Raw genomic sequence first — 17360 nt, 5'->3', positions numbered from 1 at the left:
ATTTTACTTGGTATGTGCATGCTGCTTGATATTTAAAACACTAATTTAGCAAAAACCCAGGCAGGTTCAACATTATAGCTGCGGCTGGCTTCATTAACTTGGAATATTAAAGAGTGAATTTAATATCAGTCTGCATTAGAATTTCAGCATGCATGATTTGTGAAAATCTGTCTACAAACAGTGTGTATGTGTGTCTATAAACACTTGTGATTTTGTTGAAGCAGCTGCTAACTGCATGATGAATGATCATCTGCTTATTTGCTTTAATGATATCTTATGATCATCACAATATAATGATGGACTTTAGAAATTTACTCCAAGTATTTTCCAGCAAGTTACAATACCGTATTTCTCCAATGATAGACCAGGGGACTTATCACATACAATTTTCAAAAGTGGGGAATGGGCTTATTCTTGATTATGGCCTCCTCATCATGGAGTCAAATCATCGAAAATTGGGTGTACCACACTTCACTTGTCATAAGGTTGCAGGTATAATCGTAACAGTGTGAGAGCCATTCTTTGAAGGCATATTATTTACTTTTCAGTTGAAATATCTTAATGAAAACATTCAAGAAAAATCTTTTGAGTTCACAAGCTGTGGTCATCCATTGTGGGTGATACTAAAATTCACACCAGCATACCATCTAGTGGTTGCAGATCTAGGAATCAATTTAATTTGAGGGTATTTATTTTAAACAACAATCCAGCAGAAAAAAAAAACACTCTCAGTTCATGTATATTTATATTACTTTTAATTTACAAGCATTAGATTGTAATTATTTTGTGAGATTTGTTTAAGGCAGGTTTTCAGTGCTGCACTGCACAAACTGGGATTGGTTCATAATATTTCTGTTATGAACATTTTGACTAGACTAGATAGAAGCAGGCAACCATGACAGCATGGTTTTCTTAAATTCATTACACCCTGCAATTTTTGGCTGTCATTTAGACATTCTAGATTTGAAGGAAGGAAATTTGTGACTGTTATTTGCAGTGTTTTCTCTCGGCTGTGTTGTGGACTGAAAACCCACAAATTTAATGATCCCCCACCCCTTCTTAAAAATGAGTAATGTTAACAAATAAGAACCAAGCTTAGCAAATGTAAATGCTTAACTTCTATATCAACTGTATAATCAAGCACTTATTAAGTAACCTTTTGCAATTCAGCAATGAGATGCTTTCATTGATTATATAGTTATAAAAAGTGTTTTACCAACTGTACTTTGTTAGGTTGTACAATGGCAGACATGTAGTTTTTTGTATTTATTGGTTAATATTTCCACTGTTACATGCATTTCTAATGCACACAGTGTAGTGACACTGCCATAAAACATAATCACAGCCACTTTGCCAATAATGAAGGTAAACAATCTAAATTTTAATTCATTCATTAAAAATTATTTGTCACTCATATGTTCATTGAAAGGTACTCTACGGGGTCTGTGCATCGATACTGTTCTTGTATAAAAACTGCCATCCCCTTTAATATTGAACTTTCTTACCTCCCTTCCAAAAATATGTCTGAGAGTGGGATTTTCCCCTTTTATTATTGTGATTCCTCCTCTTGTGAAAATCCTGAATAGATCATGGGCTTGGAATAAAGCTCATATGATGTGATTGCTAGAATTTAAAAAGGATTGTTCACTGTTAGTTTGAAATGGAATGATCTAAATGTTTCACAGACAATTAGCAGGCACAAGTCAATACAGGATCACCTTGTTACAGCAATGTTCTGCAGTGAAATAGTGTCATCATTGAGTATTTTATTCACATTTAAGAAAGTGTAGACATCTGATATGGTTTTGAAATCAAATTTATGAGTAACTGGTTTTAATAAAATATCACTTTTAGAAACTCTCTCTGTAATATTTTTTATTTATTTATTAAATGAATGATGTTTTTCATGCCACTGATACTATAAATATAGGGGATTCATTGGATTTTTTTATAAATAAATTTTTGAATTTTCAAAAAGTAAGAATGTTTGCAGACAGGTATGTTAACCTCTGGGTCAAAATTGGGGATGGGATTGTTTTGAGAGGCACCCTCATCCTGTCTGCTTCAGGTTTCTCAAAGTGGTGGGAGGGCTTCCTTTTGAGCATGGGTATATCATTGGAGAAATACGGTAATCATGATTTTATGAGGAAACTGCATGGCTTTCGGTGATATCTTCGAGTTACCTCATGTATTGCATGGGAGTGCTGCTGAACAAATTTGGATTTGTGTGTTACATATTTAATTGATTAAAAAGCAGGAAAACATGTTTGTGCTGAATAAAATCATTTTGAAACTTTAATGATGCTCAAAAAAACTTTTGTAAGTATATTTTCATTTTGAAGCCATGACTTCAAACATTTTGTGTCCTAAAAAAGCATTGTGTACATGAGTAACAGTCTATGAAAAACAGAAGATATAACTTAATTATTAAGTGCCTTCTTTAGACTTTTATTTAATTGCTAAATGATGTTTACTCAGATTTTTCAGGAAGAGGCTTTTGCTTAAAATAATTATATCACCTCTCCTTTTTTCGCACTTTAAGGTATTTTTTTCTTTATTACAGTTTGACAGTTACTTTATGTGATTTAAGCAGGATGCATTTGCATTAAGAACTAATACATTGCAGAAATACTTAAAGAATCTTAATGCATTTAGATGAAGTTAAATTTTTTTATGAACAAACGTGTAACTTGGGGGGGAAAATGGTTGACCTTTCTTTTCTTCAATACATGAAGAATTCACTATCTTGTTTAAAGAAACCATACTATTACTGCAATACAAGACTTAAATTGATTTTCCTTATGTTTGTATAACAGCAGAGGGCAACTTAACAACACGTGAATCCAGCTTTTACAATACTGACGGAACCAGAAAAGGCAACGACGATATCAGAAAAAGTTCACTATTTTTAAAATATTTGGTTTAGTGCCAGTGTACCTGTATAGGTGTTTTCATGTGAATTTGCTTTTCAAAAAAATACTCAATTCTTCAGCTAGCTTCATTCAGACCCATACAAAATACAGTGTAACTTAATCAGCTACCATTTGGATAGGTAACTGGTGGGCAAGGGAAAATGGTCAATTTGGGTTAGGTGTAATGGAGGTACCATTTATACTTTCATATGAGTCAAATCCAACTGAAACCTACACAAACCCAAATCTGCTGATGCATAATGCAGTATCAGTTCAGATTCGATATAGTGTGTTAGGAGTAATCAGTGGAACAAACTACATAGACCCAAATCTGCTGTTGCATTATGTGACAGCATATCAGGATCTATGTTGTTGAGTATAAATGGTACTAGTGGCTGTTGTGGGCATGCGAAAGACAGTAATCTTTTGTATAATGAAATCTTTGTACCTTTATAGCTACTTCTGATGTCCATAAATCAGTATCCCTATCATGTTGCATGTCTCAGTTTTAAAAGGTAGGTGATTTCACTTTATTCACTCCATAAATTCATTGCATACCAGTATGTCTTCACGTTGCTTTGCTACGTACTTTATAGATATAATAAAGAAGGAAGGAATAAACAAAACCTATTTGGATACCGATATGTAAAAAAAAATTGGCTTTTGAAAGGAGAGGACTGTTACATAACGATAATTTGTATTATGTGAAGTTCCTGTATAATGTATGCTTTCACTTGGTTTTTAGTACTACCCTAGTTAGATATCTGAAAGTACCACAGTCACTAATGGAAGTGGTATAACATTGAAAATAACGCTCTTTTATTTCTGGGAGATACTAGCAAATATTGGCAAATGTTCAAATGTAGATCATAGACTTCATGCCAATTTCTACTGAAACATGCCAAACAATAAACCAAAAGCCAAACAATTTCTCTTCATTTTGCAAGACCTACCTTTGTTTATATTGTTTAATCTCCCCAATATTTAGATGGGGGCCCCAAGTGGCCGAGTGGTCTAAAGTGCTCTCCGTTACGGATCACTGCCATTTCACCTCTGTGTGTGGGTTTGAGTCTCGGATTCGGCTAATGTGGTTATGTGAGAAAGCTTGCCAGTAGCTTTTCGTGGGTTGATGGTTCTTTCCGGGGTTTTCCAGGGTTCTTCCTCCACCATTAATACTGGCTGCCATGTATAGCCTATCGTGTGCTGAAAAATGGTGTTAAAACCTACAACAACAACCAGTATTTAGAAATTTCCTCCTTCTTTATATGCCCACCAAAAAGCAGAGTGAATAATGTGATGATTTCCTTGCATACATCTGTCTGGTAAAGAGACTGTTACCTTTTAGGTTTTCTTACAGCGACTATAGCAGTGGGGTCGAAATGTTGAATGTTAAATTTACTGTGACTGAAAGAAGAAAAATGGCTTGCACTTGCAGAAAGAAGGAGCTTTCAGATTTTGGAGTTAAAAGGTCAAAGGTCAAGGCCTATGACTGAAAGAAAGAAAAAATGGTTTCTGCACTTAAAGTTTAGTACAGCATCACCAACCTGGCTAAACTTTGTGGGTTTGCACTTAGAACAATGAAGAAGCCCATTGATTGTGGGGTCAAAAGTTGATGGTCATGGTCACTGTGACAGAAAAATTGAAAGTTATTTCTATAGAAAACTTCAGTTCAAAATCATGTACCATCACTAAAGTTCATGGACAGCTTAATCTTTGGGTAAGAAAGAACCTGTTGATTTTGAGGCTAATGGTCAAAGTCACTGACTGAATTTTATATAAAAAAAATAAGAACTTTAGTGCTAGATTAAGGAACTTGACAGACATTTGTGGATGGTTTACACTAGGGTGAGAAAGAAATACTGGGGTCTAAAGTCGAAGATCAAGGTAAAGGTAAAAATATAAAGGTTTTCACACAGTAAGTTTATTTCAAGATTGCACACCTTGACCAAAAGTCAGGAAGACTTATTCATCAGTAATGTCAAGACTCAATGATTTCCTACTAGTGCCCACATAAAGGACTATTAAATATGGGGCAGGTGTACAAGGTGGCATTCACAGTACTATTTGGGGGGGGGGGGGTATTCCCACAAAATTCTGTTTTGGAATAGAACCACTGCAAAGCAGAGATATTGTCTGTGACCATAAATATTGACTGTAATCTCAGAGTAAAGTTGAGACTTAAAGTAAAGTTGAAACAGAATTGTATTTAACTAATTTTAAAAGTAAGTATATTGAGGGATTAGATTTTTTTACTTGAGCTCTTCCCAATAATATAATTACTGAGTACATGTACGTATCATAAATTGTTCATACCGTATGATTTGTCATAGTTCCTCAAGCAATTCAAACTATAAATATTTGTTGTCCCCTGATTTTTGATAGATAATTTGGCATTTTTCTAAACTTATGGAAAAACAATGATGATTAAATTTGTACCTATAATTATTTGTTGACCTGAAGAAGAAATTAATGAAAGTGTGTAAAACTTACAGGTGTTACAATAACATAACACCGAAGTAAGTAACACTTGCAGAATAATTTTTTTATTTAATGGCATAATGTCTATTATGTTGACTATTTATTCCAACTGTTGCTTTAATTCCATTACATACTGTAATTCTACCTTTCTTTAATGTAGCATATTTTACTTGGAGTTCACAGGAGGAGGATTTCAGATAAGATATACCATTTGAAGAAATTAAATAGGAGTGACAGATCTACAAATTTAAATTATTCAGATATTGCCCAATATGTGCAAACCATGAAATTGGGTTTTAAAGACAAGTTTATTCACAGTAACTGGGGATGATTGATTGAATGAAAGTCATTCATAATTGAAACCCTTTCACGGTAGAAGTTTTGTGTCATATTAACTTATTTAGAAACCACTCAAGAATGTCTCCTAAAGCGAGAAAGCTGAAGAATTGAGTGAGAGCACTATGGTATATGTATTTTCCCTTTTGGTGTTGTTTGATACTGCCAGATTATCACACATTAATCACACTTCCTGCTCACCTGTAGGTGCCAATGTTAGCTCAGCTAGGGAGTTCTAAGTAAAGACAGATGATCAGCAAACAGTTCTACCATAGTGTAAAATGTCAGGTTAATTTGCCAAAAGTTTCATAAAGTTGTGTTTTGTGTACAATGTGATATTTAGTTTACTTAGAATTTTCATGTAATAAATCCTTTGAATTATTCATGAATTTTGAAAATGACCAAGCCATTCCTGCACACTATTTATTAACAAGGACATTCATAAGATGCAACCTACTAAACAGGGTATGTCTATCAGTACATGTAAACTCATGTTTAACTTACAGCCAACATAGGGTGATTATTCATTCATCAATGCCATCTGTTCTGCAGGAAGCATGTGACCAATCTCTGCCTGTCCAACTGCACATAATATATGTTTGTCCTAAATATTGCTTCTTCTCGACACTTTTGAATAACTTCATCGATTAAAGTCAAATTTGTTATGAGACCCAATAAAGAAAATATAGGTAAATTTCTATTTTCAAATTTGACAGTAAGTTCTATTTTCAAATTTGACAGTAAAGTTCTATTTTCAAATTTGACAAGAGTTAAGACCCCTTTTTGACAGTTCAACTTCCATTGCTGCTTGTCATGTATGGTATTTTTCTTGCATGAAATTGTTAGGATAACATACCCTTTAAAATTGTTATTTCTTTTGAGGGTTTTTTCTTCCCATTATTGGAATTGACTTATGTGTTGAGAGAGGTGTAATCAACAGTTTGCAAAAGTCATATGTGACAGTTATCCATCCCAACTTCCTTCTGTATATAATATTAACAAAATTATCACATGATATACATTAGGAGGTCCAATATCCAGGTACATTTTCACAAATGACATTAATTTGCATAAACTGCATATTTTCTATAGGGACTTTTATTATAACACTGTTCCCGTCACGAGGCGGGTATATTCATATAATAGTGAAATTATGTGTATTACGTATTTCATTATAAAGTAGTCTTACTAGAAGGTGGTATAATCTATGGATGCCATAGACAGCATTATAATGAGGGAGTACTCATCATGGACTTCATTAGAGGTAGTCTCACTCCAAGGTGGTAATGGGGGCCCCCAGTGGCTGAGTAGTGTAGGGTGATCACCTCTGCAGATCACTCAGTCATCTCCCCTTTGTCCACATGAGTTTTCACTCAACCTACATATACATGAGAGAATGTTTGTCAGTAGTTTCCCATGGGTCAGTTGTTCTACACTATGTCTTTGAGGATCCCAGTTTGTTTATACCTATTATACTAGCTGCCATTCATAGCCATGTATCATGTGCAGAAAAATGGCATTAAACTCCACAAAGCCATGAAGCCACAGCAAAGGTGATATACTAGTATGACTTTCATGGACATCTTTAAATTTGTATCATGTACTTCGTTATAAGGAAGTAATGTATTATATGGTTCCCACAGACAGTGTTATGAGCGAGTACTTTATCATAATGAAGTCTCTCAATATATACTTGATGGCTCCCATGGACAACTTTTTAATGAAGGAGTATTGTTTCCTTTGTAAATTCTTGAATAATTCACTGGATGATATTGATGCACTTGTTTGCACGTTATCCTCTTAAGGTGCATAAAGTTATTTGTGTATTATGCTCGGTTTCGTTTGGATATTCAAAACTATTCTCTTGGTAAAAAAATGTTGGAAATGATATTAGAAATGCCTCCTGCATGATTCTCTATGGGTAAAACAGAGGAACAAACAATGTATGGTTACCTCCCTTACAATAAACTTAAACATTTCAGATAAGCTTCTCTTTTCTTGTATTTTTACGAAGTAGATTTGCATGCACATTCAATATAGAGACAATTTTACTGGTAGAGTAGATCTCCCATCAAGTTCTTGCATGCATGATATTGCTTTTTGTTATTGCTAAAACAGGTAGGCCCATGTACTTTTATTAAAAATCGAGTCAGTTATTTCAGGGTTGTTACATTATTACCATGTCTTGTCTTAATTTGTGCAGAATTTGAAAAAAGTTGGCATACAAAGACATACAGTTTATTGTTTTTCTAAGTACTGACACTTTAACAATTAGTTGTTATTTGACATATAAGATTTAGACAGGTTTTTTATGTCACTGAAAATGGTACTATATATATATATATATATATATATATATATACTGTATATCTGTAATCCTTTTGTTGGACTTGATATGTCCACCTTCTGTAGTTTATTTCTTTTCTCCCATAATAAGCCCATGGTTCATACTGTATATACTCGCTTGTAAGATGGGTCAAGCTGCAAACTACAAAGATCCTGATCTGCTGTAGCAAAATCCGCCTGCAGATCAGGGTATGCTTTGTTTGTTGCACTGATTACTCATGACAAATTGCACAGATCCAGATCAACCAGTGCATTATGCAATGGCAGAACTGGGTCTGTGCAGTTTGCAATTTTACTTGTCTTATAAGCAGGTATATTTGGTTACAGTAAGGATGCCCCTTAGTTTTACAAAAGACTGATCAACTACTGCTAAAAAAGCTTTCTTTGTGGTGAGCCCTCCACCACTCCCAACAGACCCCATTTTTGACAAATGTACAGGGCAGGTCCCTTGGGCTTATTACAGGAGAAATACTGAAATAGGAATTTTAATTTCAGACAATTTTGTATTGATCTAGATATGAACAGTATAGATCCTAACATGGGTCAGTTCTTGTAATTTTGACAATGAATTGTACTGCTGCTATAGAACTCATTTACAGTAGAAAGAGAATATGGGCTGTTAGCTATCACTTCCCTGAGGTATGAGGGATGGATACAGAACACAGTCTGAAAAAAAATTGCCTTTAAGATTCAGTAAAGCATTGCAGTGAGACGAGTGCAGCTGTAGTGTAGCAGAATGTATGAATGTATGTAATAGGGTCTAATGGAACATAAGCACAATACTAGTTACCGCTTATACTCACTTATAAGACGAGTCCAACTGCAAACTGCACAGACTAGATGTGCCATCGCATAATGTACCAGCAAATCAGAGTCTGTGCAGTTTGTTAGGAGTAATTAGTAGATCAAACAACATAGACCCAGGTCATTGGATCTTTGTTGTTTGCAGTTGGACTTATAAGTGAGTATTTACGGTATATGCTACTTCTTGAAAGTAAAGTTCTAAAAATGTACCATAGTGTAACAGATGTGAACTATCCACACATTTGCCATCACATTCCAAAAGTAAGGTGGATTTATATTATAATTATTGGATATTGTATAAGAAGCAAGCAAGGGTCTCTCAGAATAGTAATACCCAAGTCAAGAATTAGTCACTACTTTCTTGACCCTGGCTTAGGAATATGAAAGGATTATCTTAGTAAAAGAAAGTGATACATATTCTGAATGTACTTATCGCAAAGATGGCAAAGATGTTTCATCTAAAAAGTAAATCATTGGTTTAAAGGAATGGCTTATCATTTATTATGATTGCCTGCAGCCTAAAGAATAGAGAAGAATGGTACACAACATTTTTGACAGTTTGACAGATTCTAATTCTGACATAAGCCTATTAGAGAGAAAAAACAGCCATTTTGAAAGAAAAATATACTTCACTGCACTCGCAGTTTTATTATTGGTGAAAAATGATAAGATGTCATCTTATGTGAAAGCTAACAATGGGAGGCAAATGGTAGGATAAATTAAACATATACACACAGATGCTGTAAGGGTAATTGGGAGCACAATAGCATCGCTTGTATTAATATTGTTTCTTCCATTGTTTTGACACAGAGAGCAGTTTCACACCTCGGGATCTGGTTTCTCCAAGCCCTGGGAAAGGTACACCACGACCAGCCCGTTCCAGCACTAGTCTTGGTGTGGCATGATTAATCATCACAAATTCTTATCCTGATCTTTTTTTTAGCTTGCAACTGCAACCCTCCTTGATACCCTATTTCACCTTGCCAAACTGCCTAAAGGGGCACTTATCCTTTTGGATTTTTTCCCTCACTATTCTTGTAAACTTTTATTTCAGCATTTGCTTGCAGTTTATTTTAGCTTTAATTTTGTTACTTTTTTTGTGTCCCCAGCCGTTTAAACAAAAAGTGGGTGGTGATGGTATCCGTGTTTCCATTTTTCCATTTTTCCATCAACCATCCATCAGTGAGAAACATTTTCATTTCTGATCTTTAACGATATTGAGATTAAAGGATGAAATGTTGTATACTTACTTATACATGATCATTAGAAGGTGTGCCATAGTCCCTTTTGGTTTTATCTTAAAGGTAAAAGTCATGGCTCATTATTTTAATTTTTTTTTTTTTTTGTAACACTGTCCATTCTACTCTGTTGCTGTAAAGCCATTTAAGATTAAGGAATTAAGCTTACAAGGAATGTTGTGTACCACAGAGGGGTTCTTATCTTCAAGATGAAGGTTACACTTTCCTTTCTGCTCTGTCCTTTCAAGCCATTGGAGATTAGCAAATGAAACTTGGAATAGGTGTGGCATAACATATTGGAAGTTTTAGCTTCAAGGTCAAGGTCATAGTTCATTATTTTAAGTTTTCTTATTCACCTTCCTTTTCAATCAATAGTTTTTATGATGAGATTAAGGAGTGAAACTTGGAATATCCATCATCATTAAAAGGTGTGTCAAGTACAACATTGGGGATTCTATATTCATGGTCCTTGTCAGAGTTCAGTATTCTTAATTTTCCACTCACAATTTCTTTTACATTCTATAACTTTTGAGCAGTTTGAAACCATTAAAAATGTCTAATGTTCCATGGTGGGGGTCATGTCTTCAAGATCAATGGTTAAATTTTAAGTTTTCCATCACATTTTCCTTTCCTTGATCATTCAAGAGTCATTCGAGATTAAGAGATGAAACTTGGTGTTCTTTTATATCCTGATAACAGATGTGTTGCATGGCATATTGGAGGTCGGATCTTCAAGGTCAAGTTCATAGACAAATAATTTAGGTTATAGTAGCATTTTCCTTATTTCTTGCTTATGAGCTGTTTTCAATAAATGATTCAAATTTGGTACATACGTATATTGCCATTAGAAAATCTGTTATATTCTACATCACATTTGGCATCCTGTCTTTAAGGTCAAGGTCACAAGCATATATTTAATGGCTTATTCTGTTTCTGTTTTCTCTCCTAAAAGCTATTTGGGGTTCATGGATGAATTATGGTACATTCATGTCTCTTGACTTAATGGCATCTCATGATCACAATCATGATCAAGGTTTTGCACGGTAAAGGTCACTGATCTATTTCTTGACCCTAGATAGAGACATTAATCTTGGTTACCTTTGATGTCTCCATAGTAACTTTACAGCTCTATCACAAGGGTACACATCCAGATTTAAATTTTGTAGACTTGATGACCTTCCCACAGTTAATGGTAGACAGGGGAAAAAATTAAGTGAATTTGCCTGTTCTGTTCTAATGCAGTTGTAAATTCATCATCACTTTTTAGTTAAACTTGATGTGATGTTCTTGCATATAATTTTAGTTTATAAAGCAGTGTATTTGATAAGTGCCTTTGTTGCTTTCAGAAAAGAGATCATCACAGAGGAAAGATGAGAAAATAATAACTCATTCAAACACCCAAGATAAGAAGATAATAACAATCCCAAAATGAAAATAATAATAATAATATTAATTGAAAAAATGTGAAACATGCCAAGTACTATGTTTTGATGGTACTAAATGTTTCAAAATTATTTTCTTTAAATATACTATAATGAAAGGTAGGTTATTAATAATTTTGCTTAGATAAGAAGATGTAGACATATTTACATGTAATCTGCAATTCATTAAAATATAAAAATGTTCAGTAATATTTGCAAGTCAACACATCATTAACCCCTACCAAACTTTTTGTATTCTTATGAACAAAAGTTCTTGCTTTCATGGCCTTTTGGCCTTAATTAGATGTTTTAAATTTAGTGCTTTTATCTGCTTTCATTTAAGAACCTTGCTTTAGCATAAGTTGTGCTTTTCCCTACATACATGCAGTCTCTTTAGTTATTGCTTGGGTTGAGGAGAGAGACAGTCCAGCTTTTGGTTACTCTAAATGTGGATTTTTAACTCTCAGATTGAAAAATTATATATCAGTTGCTTTGTAAGTCAAACTTTATGCCATAAAATATGTGGACATAATTGCATGACTTTTTGGAAGGAAATAATTAAGGTTTTGATTATCTTTAATTGGCTTCTTGCTTTGACTTAGATTTCAGCATTATTTTTAAAGCATTTCTTTAATATGTCCTCTGACATCTTTGTTGGAGAAGGTATATTGTGTATCTCATCCATCTATTATGTCACTTTGTTTCCATTTTATATAGCTCTTGAATGACTGAATGGATTGGAACTGTATTTGATTGAGACTTTATATCAAGATTACTTTAGTCAATTTGAAATTTCACCTTTTTTCCTTATAATTTAGGTTAAATTAATATGCAAATTTAATTTAAACAAATAAGCACTTGTTGGTATGGTTGCATAAGGCAGAGAACCAATATAACAAGCTGAATAAAATTCAAAATAATGATGCTGATCAGTTTCTTCATTTATGGTTCTCAGGAAGCTGCAGTTGTCACAGACTAGCTAATAATTTTGTCCCAAGCTGTTTTGAGACTATTTGAAACTGAAATGTAATGTAATTTCCTCTTGCAATCTCTCAGTTGAAATATAATGTGATTTCCTTTTGCAATCATTCAACTGAGATATAATGGGATTTCCTCTGAAATCTCTCAAAACTGAGATATAATGGGAGTTCTTCCAGTAATCTCAAAAACTGAGATATAATAGGATTTCCTCCAGCAGTCTCAAAACTGAGATATAATGGGATTTCCTTTGACAGTGACCATAATACTCAATTTTAATGCAAGTTTTCAAACGGCCTTTGTTTTATTATTGTATATCCTCCATACTGATTGTCCTGAATGTGCATTTATTGGTAAATGGATAGACAATGGTAGATGGCATATTTTATTTCTTAGCTCACACTGACAATAGGGTAGTGCTGAAGCAAATGCATTCCTGCCCAGAAAATAAATATTTGCATTTTAATTATCAACTCTGCTTCTTATTAAAAGAAAACACTTGCAGCCAGATATCAGAGTCTGTTTTAGATGAAATAAGGCAAGTACACCATAAACCATCAGACATATGTTTAAAAAAAACGAAATTTAGCCTTGTGGCAGGAGAACAGGATTTTTACAAATTTTCCAGGAGAATCACAGAATTATGTTAATCCATATTTTCAGGAGATATTTCTAAGTTTGCTTCCGGAATAAGATCTTTAAATACTATATATATTGAATGTTAGCACTGGTTGCATTTTCTTATTAGAACCATATTTTCAGCTGATCTAGTTTTATACAGCATGCACTTGTAATTTTGCTGGTTCCTGGAAGTCAAGGTTCATTACTTGGTCCCTGAAAGTCAAGGTTCATTACATGGTCCCTAAAAGTCAAGGTTCATTACATGGTCCCTGAAAGTCAAGATTCATTACATTAGTTTGTGGGCAGTAAGTCATTTCTGGTCCTAATGTATGGTTCTTCCACAGAGGTTAAATACGTTGCGATTGTACTGATTTGACTGAGTTATTTCTTGAGAGCTATACTGTATCAAGTGTCTAAAACAGACCATACATTTTCTTACTATATATAAACTACATACCCTTCTAATGATTCTGTAAGTTAAGCAAGACCATTCACAACTACATTTTTAATGGCTGTGATAGCAAGTTACAAAAAATTATTTTGAGGGTGTTTTGGTTACATCAGGACATAAAGGTTAGTCATGCCAAGGCAAATAAACAAGTATTTTGCCCAGGCACACACCATTGCAGCTGAACTGAGGAGATCTGATGGCAGGTTTTGAGCCTGCACCCTTCAGTTCATGAATCCAACATACAACCACTAGGCTACTCTAAAGTATCATGCTTCCATATTGATTGAAAATAAGGACATGTATTGATAAAAATGTCTTAGGAACAAAAACAACTAAAAACTAGACAATTAAAATTGACACTTACATTGTCTCAGCATCACTTAAATTTGTAGGTAGAGAGAGAGAGAGATAAGGAATATAAAAGATTTTTTAATTTTAATAAGAGTTCAGTTTTCTTTTTGTGCTCAGAGTTTCATTACTATGTTGTTAGATCTTCTGATCCAGTTATCCATAGAGTGTGACTAATAGGGGGTGATAGTGTGACTAGTAGGGGGTGATAGTGTGACTAGTAGGGGGCGATAGTGTAACTAGTAGGGGCACAGTTGCAAGAGATAATGTTAGTCATGGGGAACATTAATTTTTATGTACTGTATGTACATACTTATAAGACGAGTCAAACTGCAAACAACAAAGATCATGACCTCCCATAGCATAATGCACCTGCAGATTTGAGTCTATGTTGTTTGCTCTACTGATTACTTCTAATAAACTGCACAGATCCAGATCTGTTGGTGCATTATGTGCTTGCAGAACTGGATCAGTGCAGTTTGCAGTTGGACTTAAAAGAGTGGATATGGTTCTGAATGCTTAAAAGTGTCTAGGATACAGTTTATTTTTGGAGCCGGTAAATATATCCTCCCACACTTAGATGTTTTCAAAGTTTCCGAGAACAGATTAGAATATCCAGTCTTCTCAATATCTTTTAAAGTAGCTAGTTCAGAATGAAAAGTACTAGGCTAAGTCAGTGTTAAAAAATAAATGTCATTGTCATAAATTTAGATAGTTCACAAGAAAAGACGATCCTAATTTAGCCAGTAGCTGGTTGATAATGAGAAGGCTTATATCTTTTCTGGACTTGATTAGTATTAATTGTCCACACATGTAATATGAAAAGTCCACATTTATACACATGTAATATGAAAAGTCTACTTTCGTACAAGTATTTCTGCTGGGGTGTTTCCTTGACACAATCACATATTTTATTAAAAGACCAATAATACTGATATTTGATTGCATCTGGATTTCATTAGCTAATACCATGGTTTTCTTCTTTGAATGGCACAATTTAAAAATTCTATTAAAAATATCATTTTAAAAGCAGATTTTACTTCTTATAAAGAAATTACAGTTTAAAATTGTTACATATGATGGCTAGGGTTTATAAACTGGAGCTGATACATTTAGGTACAAGTCCTTTGTTTTCATTTTTATCCATTTATTTCATCACAGGTTTATTTATTCACTAGTGGATCTTAATTTCTGCTCAATTATATTATACTATACTAGATAAGAAAATTTTATTCTGCAGCAAACATACATTTTACATATATTTGTGTGGGCTGTACATAATTTCATAAATGCTAAATCAACTTCATTGTCTATTTGTAGACATAGGTTATCATCGAGATCATGGCAATATTAGTGTTGGAGGACCCCCTGTACAGAGCAGGTCACACACAAAGTATGCTAGTGTTCAACAGTCCTACCACAACAACTCTGAACCAGTACAGAACATGCATCACCAGCGGGGAGGATATGGGGGACAGGACAGTTCATGGTAAGTTGTGATAAAATCAAGCATTGTCACTTCATTCCACATTGACCATTGGCATTTGCAAAGACTGGCTGATCCACTTTATTTCACACTGACCATTGGCCCTAGCAAAACATGGTTGATCCACCTAATTTCACATTGACCATTGGCCATATCAAAAGGTGGTCAAGCAAAAATTGACCAAAGGCATAAGCAAACAGTGGTCAATCCACTTCATTTTTTGACCATTGGTACAGCAAAAGGTTAATCCACTTCATTCCACATTTACCATTGGTACTAGCAAAAAGTGGTCAATCCACTTTATTTCACATTGACCATTGGCCCTAGCAAAACCTGGTTGATCCACTTCATTTTGCATTGACCATTGGCACTAGCAAGGGTGGCTGATCCACTTTATTCCACATTGACCATTGGCACTAGCAAGGGTGGCTGATCCACTTTATACCACATTGACCATTGGCACTAGCAAGGGTGGCTGATCCACTTCATTTTGCATTGACCATTGGCACTAGCAAGGGTGGCTAATCCACTTTATACCACACTGACCATTGGCACTAGCAAAAGGTGGTCAGTCCACTTCATTGATTAGTATGGACAGGGTGCTGGTTGCCCCAGGGTGTTTTAAACATAGTGAAGTCTCTTCCAAGGACACACTGTTTATAAGAGAAAAATGTTTATGTACTTCAATGCTGCATGGAAAAAAGTACTAAATGATTTTATTTGCTAATATTTGCCCTGCAAGTAGAAAATAGGTGTAAGTAATGCCAGGTTGATGCCAAGATACACATGTAAAATTGTATAATAGGCCTTCTATTTAACTACAGGAGATTTAAGACAGGGCATCTGTAAGGTAGACAGCATGCCACCTGGGAAGGGCAGAGTGCAGTTCCTTCCTGAACAAGTTGGGAACATCACTGTTGTAGTGTACAAAATAAGGACAAATATGTTTTGTAATCAATACAGTACCTCGAGTTTTCAATATGCAATAGCCATGCTATTTTGTGTGTTTAATGTGCAACTTATTCTGTGCTTATTCTGGGGCAGCATATGTATGCATTCAAGATGCCAATTTTATTTTCATGCCATATTTGTGTTGAATTTCCAGAAATAATGTGTGTCTGCACTGTGGTTACTGTATATTTGATGACATATCTAAAATTTAATTTTGTCCTTGTTATTATATAATATCAATGAGCTTACTGGCTTTAATCTTTTGAGACATTTTGTCAGATAAGACCTAACTGATGGATAAAATAGAAAGTAGTTATGCTTCCACCATACTTTTATGCCCCCAGTTTATGTACATGGGCAGCATATAGTATCGCCTATGTCTGTCCTTTCCCATGACAAAATTTATTTATTACTCAATAACTTTTAAAGAACTTCTTGGATTGAAATCCCTTTTTATATTAAGAAAACCTCTTGTCAAGTTTGATTCTTACCGTTTTCCAGGAAATATTTACAGAGCAATAGGTCCTACTTTACTTGGAACTCTGCCCTTCATATTTTTTTTCTGCTCATGATCTTTTGAGGTATTTTATGGATTGAAATCAAACATGCTATGAAGTTCTTCATTAAGAAAACCTAGATCAAGTTCCATTTTGATTTTCACATTTTTCTAGCAAAACTTGATGGAGTTATGGCTCCTATTTGATTTGGAATTGTTTCCCATCATTTTCTGCTCAATTAGTTTTGAAGGATTTTATGTAATTAAGCCAGACTTTGGTATGAGGCTTTAAAATGAAAAGACATAAGTCAAGTTTCATTTTTATCTCACCTGGCCATAAGGCCATGTGAGCTTATGATATTGACCTCTGTCCATCGTTTGTTCATGAAAATTTAGCTTCTTACCGCTTCATGGGCCATGTTATTTTCTCATTCAAGTTGGATCACACTTGGTATATAGGTATATATCATAAAGATGTTGGACATCTTCAACAA

General features: G+C 34.3%; 1 protein-coding gene across 8 annotated transcripts in view; it reads left to right on the top strand.

Annotated features, from left to right (window-relative positions):
* LOC149798369 (uncharacterized) overlaps positions 1-17360 on the top strand; it is a 153611-nt gene that overhangs the window by 125021 nt on the left and 11230 nt on the right. For 5 of the 8 annotated variants that reach the window (XM_089963516.1, XM_089963510.1, XM_089963509.1 and 2 more), the window contains 2 exons: positions 9687-9770; positions 15254-15422. In XM_089963516.1, the coding sequence (XP_089819642.1) occupies positions 9687-9770; positions 15254-15422 (253 nt within the window). The remainder of the gene's footprint in view (positions 1-9686; positions 9771-15253; positions 15423-17360) is intronic. The other 3 variants (XM_089963513.1, XM_089963512.1, XM_089963511.1) reach the window with 2 other exon arrangements.

The sequence above is a fragment of the Sinohyriopsis cumingii genome, chromosome 6 (genome assembly GCF_028554795.1).
Source record: "Sinohyriopsis cumingii isolate HCF-2022 chromosome 6, ASM2855479v2, whole genome shotgun sequence".
In the NCBI taxonomy this organism is placed as follows: Eukaryota; Metazoa; Mollusca; class Bivalvia; order Unionida; family Unionidae; genus Sinohyriopsis; species Sinohyriopsis cumingii.
This window is presented reverse-complemented; position numbering and strand designations above follow the sequence as displayed.